The sequence below is a fragment of the Pyrus communis genome, chromosome 13 (genome assembly GCF_963583255.1).
Source record: "Pyrus communis chromosome 13, drPyrComm1.1, whole genome shotgun sequence".
Taxonomy (NCBI): domain Eukaryota; kingdom Viridiplantae; phylum Streptophyta; class Magnoliopsida; order Rosales; family Rosaceae; genus Pyrus; species Pyrus communis.
In genome coordinates this window covers 12980386-12988302 of record NC_084815.1, presented here as the reverse complement: position 1 = coordinate 12988302, position 7917 = coordinate 12980386, and the positions used below count along the sequence as shown (strand labels likewise).

Genomic DNA, 7917 nt, shown 5'->3' with positions numbered 1-7917 from the left:
ACTAAGGCACCCAAGTAGACTGCCTAGGCACCTGCCTAGCCTGCTAAAACCCAACTAGGTTGCGACTCACTTAAGCAGAAAATAGATAACTTTCATTTTGCAGTTTATTTTTTTCAATAAATTGTAAGAAACTTGTTGAATACTTAAATGAACACAAATTATATGTTTGTTTCCCATGTTTTCATTATGTTCCAATAGCTCATAGTATATATGTTATTATATTTTGTAGTTTATAATGAAATTATATATATTTTAAGTATAAATAAACATTTATTTACACGAAATATAATAAATTTAATTAAATCCACCTAGTCCACCTAAGCGCTCGCCTAGACCCTGCCTAGCCGCCTAGGCACTAGGCTCCAACCTGCCGCCTGACTAGCGTCTAATATCTTTTAGAATCTTGACCATAATTATGATGGTCAGTAAAAATGCTCTGAAAATACTAAATAAAGAGTAAAGACTAAATAGAGATATTCTCGTAATATCGTTTGTTCTAAGTAAAAATAAATAAATAAATAAAAATAGAGATATGGTCAACGACCAGAATTTAAGCTTAGCAAACGCAACCAAAACCGCAAATCCCATAACAACCATAACGACTAGATTCAGCCTCTCTCTCTCTTCTCCCCACCCCCGCCCTCTCTCTCTCTCCTTCCCGTCTGATCAGTACTCTATCTCTCTCTCTCTCTCTCTCTCTCTCTCTCTCTCTCATGGCATTCTCCCATTTCTGGTTCGTCAGCAAAGCCATTAATGGGGGAGCCGAAATCTCCAATTTCACAAGATCATCAGACGACTGCAGCAGCCACAACATCCTCGTCATCTACTGTCCCGCCACCACCACCACTACCCCGCCGGCAATCTTCCCTTCTCGAACCATCCCATAAAAAGAAAAGCAGAACCAAAGTCTTCCGCGTCTTTCGCTCTGTATTCCGATCCTTCCCCATCATCACCCACGCCTGCAAGATGCCAACGCTCCCCATGGGCAGGCTTGACTCTAGCAGGGCCATCTCCTCTGGCAACCGGGTCAGCGGAACACTGTTTGGGTACCGGAAGGGACGCGTGTCCCTTTCGGTACAAGAAACCCCTAAGTGTCTTCCGAGCCTGTTGGTGGAGCTGGCCATGCAGACAAATGTGCTACAGAAGGAGATGGGGACAGGGATGGTCAGAATCGCGTTGGAATGCGAGAAGAGGGCGGACAAGGACAAGACGAGGCTTATCGACGAGCCAGGGTGGACCATGTACTGCAATGGGAAGAAGACTGGGTATGGGATGAAGAGGGAGGCCACGGAGGAGGACTTGAATGTTATGGAACTTCTCAAGTCAGTGACCATGGGCGCAGGTGTGTTGCCCGGGAAGTTCGAGGTTGAGGGCCCGGATGGTGAAATGGCATACATGCGGGCCCTTTTCGAGCGTGTCGTCGGCTCCAAAGACTCGGAAACTTTGTATATGCTGAGCCCAGAAGGGAATAATGGGCCTGAGCTCAGTATTTTCTTTGTAAGGATATGATGATTTACCAGCACGCATGTTACGCTATACTAGTACACTAAGGAAGAGAAAGTTAGAATTCTTTGGTAGGTATACCAATTCTTTAGGGGAATATTTTTGCTATCCCTTAAATGATGGTGATACTCATCGTTTTATTTATCATCTATTAAATGAGTTTAAATTACGAGGTCTGGTGATAAATAGAATGGTGAACATTACCACCACTTGAGGGTAGAGAGCGAAAATGCACACATTTTTTAGAATAAATTTACAAATTATGTGATGTATGACCAATAAAAAAATAAACATGTTAACCAACACTGAAGTAATAATTACTTAAATCATCAACACTTACCTTTTTTGTGAATTAGGGTAGAAACAATGAATTATCAATTGACATAAGGCGATGGGTTCGATTAATTGACATAATTTCGTCTTCTGTTGGATTGAAGCAAATTAAATTTAAAATTAGAGTTTCAAGTGCAAGTGCACGTACTCAGTGGTAGCATAGACATGCATGTACGGAAGCAATGGTATCAAAGAGGGATTGAATCAATGCCAATCTATTGGATTCGATTAATCACGTAAAACTTAATTGAAATAATGATCATTTGAATGGTTGATTAAAGACTAATTAAATTAATTGCAGGAATGTTTGAATAATCCTTTTCCTTTTGATTTTAATATGTACCTTTTTTCTTCCCCAGCAAAAAATCTTTCTTCCTCAGTAGCTGTATGTATTTCTAATATTAATTCTCTATGTTTGGTTAATGACATTTCTCATCTGGTTTTTTTCTTTTTCTTTTTTTTTTTTTTTGGTTAAAATTTCTCATTTGGTTTGGGTTAATACAAATAATGGTTTTTGGGTCAGGTGTCTCCTCTTCCATTAACTGAACAGAGTAACCACATCAAGGTCTTGTCATACTAGCACCAACCCAATTCTCATATTTTCGTTTTTTTAATCTTCATTATTTGAAGGTCATTGCTATAAAAAAATTATCCAAATTACAGTTCATTTAATTATTCAAATGTATAAAACAAACCGACAGCTTGATATTTATTTAATTTGATACATTTAAATTACTAAACAATATCCCATTTAAATTTTTTTTTTTTTTTTTTTTTTTAGATTTTCGAACCAGGATTTAAAAATCACATGGTTTTGATAATGAAGTTTATCCAATGAAAATATGTTATTTGTTAGGGACGAATGATACTTTGTATTTTTCTAATTTTGTGCAATTCAAGAACAGATGAGAAGAAATTGATTAAGATGGTTTGGATATATGAACCGAAAACCTACATATGCTCCAATTAGAAGATGCAATTATGAGATGAAAGCTCAGGGCAAAAAGAATAGAGAAAGACCTGAAAAGACTCGAAAAACGTCTTCAAGAAAAAAATATGATGCAAAACGAAGTACAGTGACGTTCTAGCATTTATATAGCAACTCCACTTAATAGGATAAAACCTGATTGTTGTACTCTCTAGATGACATACAATTACGAATTAACAGGAAATTATTTCCATGAATTTCCAATAATCTAACATCTATGAAATCAATGGAAACACAGTGTTAAAAGGCATCACATATATCTAGGTTACAAAATGCTTTACAGTGAGCAACTGACAAACACAAGGTAATACCAAAGTGTATTCACTCAACCTAATCTGCAAAGGTATATATGGAACAAAACTTGGATCACATACATGAACTGAGGTTACATAAACCATAGAGGACACAAACCTACTGCAAAAACCAAATAAGATGACATCCTCCAGAACACCTTACAGGATCGCTGATGTGAATGAACAACTTCCCTGTTCAGCACTCGGCTTACTTCCAGACCCCTCTTCTTTTACGCTCTTTCAAATCACTGGGGACGATAGACACAGAATCCACGCATAGCCCACCTTTTGAATGTGTGCAATCAATCTGTTTCATGGAAAATTTGACTTCTGTTACAGGATCGGTATCAGTGACAGTAAATTCACCAACTTTGTACTCAGCCCAGCATCCGCGCTTATGGTTTCCATATGCATCCCCATGTTCGATTTCATCCAAGCAGCATTCATATGATGCTTGCTGTCCATCTGAAGTTGACAACTCAAATCGCACGGGCTTTATATCCCAACCGTGGGTGTGCTCAAAGTTGCAGACACGCCGTCCCAATCTTTTTGAGAATCTTCCAATGTGAAGCCTGAAAGATAAAGTGTAGATACCAGCAGGAAAAGGAAACTTCACCACCCCATCTACTTCAAACCACCATATTTGCTGTAAATAAGCCACAACCTGAAACCTGCAAATTAAGAACAGAGCACAAGGACCATCAACATCTATAAAAAAAACAGAGCAAAAAGGAAGAAATAATGAATAAACAGCAAGCTGGTGTAACTTACAATTAATGGTTTAATTATGATAACTGACCCAAAAGAGAATATTATTAGCCATACATTGATGTAAAAGAACTAAAAACTCAAAACATCAATAGTGGCAGCCCCAGTCCCAGAAAATCATAAGCTATCTCTCTGGTCTTGTGACAACTACATTGGCATTTCTGATTCCGCACAAGAAACTAGTACATAAGAAACCCTGCAGAAAGAAACGCACTAATTATTTAGTGGCTTCCATAATGGCTCTGTTTCACCCTTTTCAGTTTGACATAGGCCAACCCGAATCTCCACTGACCTTGAAAAGTTTCTAGTTGGCCATATGGAGTACACAGATCCCTTGTAAAATCAATAAAAAATAAAAAATTTATATATTGTTTTTAAAGTATACACTTGGATGGAGAGAATCGAAAGATAGGACGGAATTTGAACGAGCAAGTAGAATATTTTCTACTTCCATGATCAACCTTGATTTCTAGAAGACCCTGACATAACTGTGTCAAGAGCAACTAAAATTCGATTGATGTTTTGTACTTTAGACTTTTAGGCTCTGATCTTTTATACCTCCAGTGTCACCTAGGCTGCATTCATAGTTTGGCAGTGCACTATCCAGTGAACCATATATCTGTACATTCACAATATTTCTAATATTAAGGAATCACGGGTGTGTTTCTAGTAAAGCAAAACTCCATAATATAGGAAATATTGTACATTTAGCTAACAACAAACCTTGTATTCCAACTGGAACTTACTAATTGCATTTGCTCTCTCCTCGAATGAAACCATAGCGAGCCATTTTAATAAAGCTGAACGGTTTCACTTTGGGAAAATAAAGATTATAACATACACGTTTTGGATTAGATTCCCAAACCAGCAGAAAATTAAGATAGGAATCTATTTTATGTTAACTGATGTATGAGTGGTATGCAAATGAGAAATTCCCTACAAAAACCAATAAAACCAGTTACAGAACATGTTGAATATAGAACAACATGAAATAAGTAGCATCACTTGCTATCTGACTTTTTATACATGTATTTTCCTAAGGGATAAAAACGTGTGGGTTTTAGGCTTAATGCATCCAACTTAGAATATTCTAAGCTAGAAAGACATCTTAAATCCCCAGTGGTCACTAGAATAGCATGATCTCAGCTGATCCTCCCAATGTACAGCAATACAATGATATAGAATAGTTGGACCATAGTTTTTCATCTGACATGTGCACTGTGTAATTATATCAGATGACCAATTAACTGACAACATCAAGCCAGTCACAAAAAAGATCATATGGAGAAGCGTTCTCAATTATAAAGCAACTAAGCAGGGACATAATTTGCTACAACAACAGAGAATCTACCAACAACGATTACAAATTAGAAACTCAGGTTTGCAAATTGTAAATTCAGCTATTTCTAAAGACTTCTATAAAGATTCAAATTTTTATTCTTTCACGCATCCTCTAAACATTTGCATCAAATACATGTCAACCCCAATAATGACATAGTTCACCAGACTCCAATCCACAAAATTAGCACATGCACTAATTATAAAATGGAACTGCACCTATAGAAACCTAATCTTAACACGTGGGCAATCTGCTCCCACATAAGAAAGACGTCCACAGTACCATGAAATACTTCCACATCTTTCCCTCCCATATTCACAATATTTTCTTTCACCTCCCTGATAAATATAGCATTTCCATTACATGTGGGAGACAAATTTGCATTCAACTACAATAAAATACAATCTTAGTAGGAAAACCTACAAGATCACCACTCGTGTGAGCCAAACTTTTGCTTAGCACTCCACTGGTGCTCACACCATGTGAGTGCACGATCCTTTAAGATGGATGCGATGGTTCTCTTTTGAGACAAATTTTGTGACAGGCATAACCTAGTTGGCAACCATTTAGAAATAGATGCCTCAAGTTCAAATCCCTCATTACCAAATGTTCTAACAAGTTATTAGAGAAGGCCAAAGAACCCAAATGGCAAGAAATAGTGTCCTGATGAAACAAAAGATATAATCATCATTCAAGCACGAACATCATTTCCTTGAGAATTTGTGATTTCTCCCCTCATTTGGTCAATATAACTACTCAATGCCAAAAAACTTCATAAATAAACAAACAAAGAAAACTTACTGAATGAGCGTAAGCTTAATTAAATTTTCCAAAACCTAAAACATGTACTCCAAAACAAAGAAAGTGAACAAACCATGCATATCAAAAGCACAAACTAGTAGATGACAGATAATTAGCTAACCTAGATTCTTCAGTAGGAACCCAGTTCCAGTATCGCCTATCTTCAATCCCAGTTATCACCATCCCTTTGGCAGAAACCGACATACAAACCCTTCCTGTGACCGTGTCTATCCATACCACCTGCAAAACCCACCAAACACATCCAAAAAATGAGCAAATTCAGTCATATTCCACCAAACCCAAAACCCTTAATTGCAAAATTACCCTAAGAAATCACCCAAAACCCTAGTTCCCAATTAAAAATATACCTTATTGCCATCGTCGAAGGGTACAGGGCGGGAGAGCATAGCAAAGATGTCCTTTTTCGAGCGGTTTTGGTACCTCTGAGGAGGCACCAAATCGAGTAGATCATGATAATTTGGGGGCAACTTGGATTCCCAAACCGAATCAGACGACGCCGCACCGCGAAACGCCCTGTTGAGCCTCGCAAGATTGCAAATCTCAGGAGGAGTCAGGTACATGAACGCGCAGGCCACACAGCTCTCGGGTATGTCGCCAAGACCCGGTCCATGACCCGCCCCATTCGTCCCCTCCGTCAGGTTCGAGAGCGAGGCCCCCATATCTTCTTCTCCTAGATTTCACTGTATTTACAGACACTGTTTTGCCTCAATCAGGCCATGGCGTTCTCTGCAGATACAATCGTAGGGTGCAAAATAGAAGAAATGGAAGGGTGGGTTTTTTAGGGTTTTGAGGAAGATGGTGGGGGTTGTGTGGGTATTTGGAGTGTTTGGTTAGTGAGAAAGTGAAGTGTAGTGGGAAATTCTAGCATGGGTTTTTGGGTTTGTGATGGGTATTTTCGTCTGTCAAATTTTCCGGGAAAATTTTGCAGGGGTGGGAAAGTCGGGGAAAGTTGGGAGGGACGGAGGAGCTGAGGGGTGGGAGGGAGGATGCACTTTCACTCCCCACCGTTAGTTACTTACAACGTAGTGTAGTATTTCAATTTCCAACTAAGTTTAATTCCAACTAAGTTTTAAATACGAAAAAATCGATGAAATGATTTCTTAACTTTAAGTTAATTAGAATAATGGTCTCTTAATTAAAATTTTATGATCATTATTAATCATTTAACTCATCAAAATATGCAGTTATAGTCATTTTTGTCAACTCCGTTAATTATGTTGGAAGAAACATTGCAACAATTGGGTTAAAATTAAGGGACCATTGCTCAAATTGGATTAAAATTAAATGACCATTTCTCCAATTGAGTTGAAGTTAAATGATCATTGCTACAATTTTTTTCATTTGGTTTTCCATATTTGCCTTTTGATTCAACCTCACGCGCGTGGCACTTGACTCATTTGAACGGAAGTTCTAATAGAGTTGACGAAAATGACTATAGTTGCACATTTTTTTATGAGTTAAGAGACCTATGGTTACAAATTTTTAGTTGATGAGCATTACTCTATTTGGGTTAAAGTTGATGGACCATTACTATAATTTCCTCTTTAAGTATTGATTGTTACGAAAATATAAGGGTTAATTACAGTAACACCCCTAAAGTTTATTGTGTTTTCACAAAACTCTCTCACGTTTGAAACATTACACTAACACCTTCTCAGGTTTTAATTTACTTTCACATAACCCATTTTGGTCAAAAAGTCATATTAATTGGACAAATCTACCCTTATTAACTTGTTTTTCTAGATCAGTCGAGGTATTCATTGAAAAGTCTCAATGATATCTTCGACAGTCTTGAGGGCAAGGACGGCAATAGCGACCACTAAAATTTTGTCTCTAAAAGATCCCGATCATGATCTAGGCAGGATCTATCA

At 37.7% G+C, this 7917-nt stretch overlaps 2 protein-coding genes across 2 annotated transcripts; one reads left to right on the top strand and one right to left on the bottom strand.

Moving 5' to 3' along the window:
- The first annotated feature begins 688 nt into the window (after positions 1–688).
- On the top strand, positions 689–1778 carry LOC137711901 (protein MIZU-KUSSEI 1-like). Its single transcript, XM_068451058.1, has one exon. The coding sequence runs from the start codon at positions 754–756 to the stop codon at positions 1507–1509; it is 756 nt and encodes a 251-aa protein (XP_068307159.1). The 5' UTR covers positions 689–753; the 3' UTR covers positions 1510–1778.
- Positions 1779–3058: 1280 nt separating this feature from the next.
- LOC137712925 (F-box protein PP2-A15-like) lies at positions 3059–7045 on the bottom strand. Its single transcript, XM_068452128.1, has 3 exons — positions 6394–7045; positions 6147–6265; positions 3059–3788 (listed from the first exon to the last, which is right to left on the bottom strand). The coding sequence occupies exons 1-3, from the start codon at positions 6703–6705 to the stop codon at positions 3326–3328; spliced, it is 894 nt and encodes a 297-aa protein (XP_068308229.1). The 5' UTR covers positions 6706–7045; the 3' UTR covers positions 3059–3325.
- Positions 7046–7917: the final 872 nt, after the last annotated feature.

What these genes read in the sequence shown, in the direction of transcription:
- LOC137711901 (XM_068451058.1), top strand. Translation starts at nt 754, where the DNA reads ATGGGGGAGCCGAAATCTCCAATTTCACAAGATCATCAGACGACTGCA.
- LOC137712925 (XM_068452128.1), bottom strand. Translation starts at nt 6,705, where the DNA reads ATGGGGGCCTCGCTCTCGAACCTGACGGAGGGGACGAATGGGGCGGGT. An exon ending in CCTTCGACGATGGCAATAAG is followed by an intron (nt 6,266 to 6,393) that starts GTATATTTTTAA and finishes TGGGTTTTGCAG; the next exon opens with GTGGTATGGATAGACACGGT. An exon ending in GTTCCTACTGAAGAATCTAG is followed by an intron (nt 3,789 to 6,146) that starts GTTAGCTAATTA and finishes CTTAATTTGCAG; the next exon opens with GTTTCAGGTTGTGGCTTATT.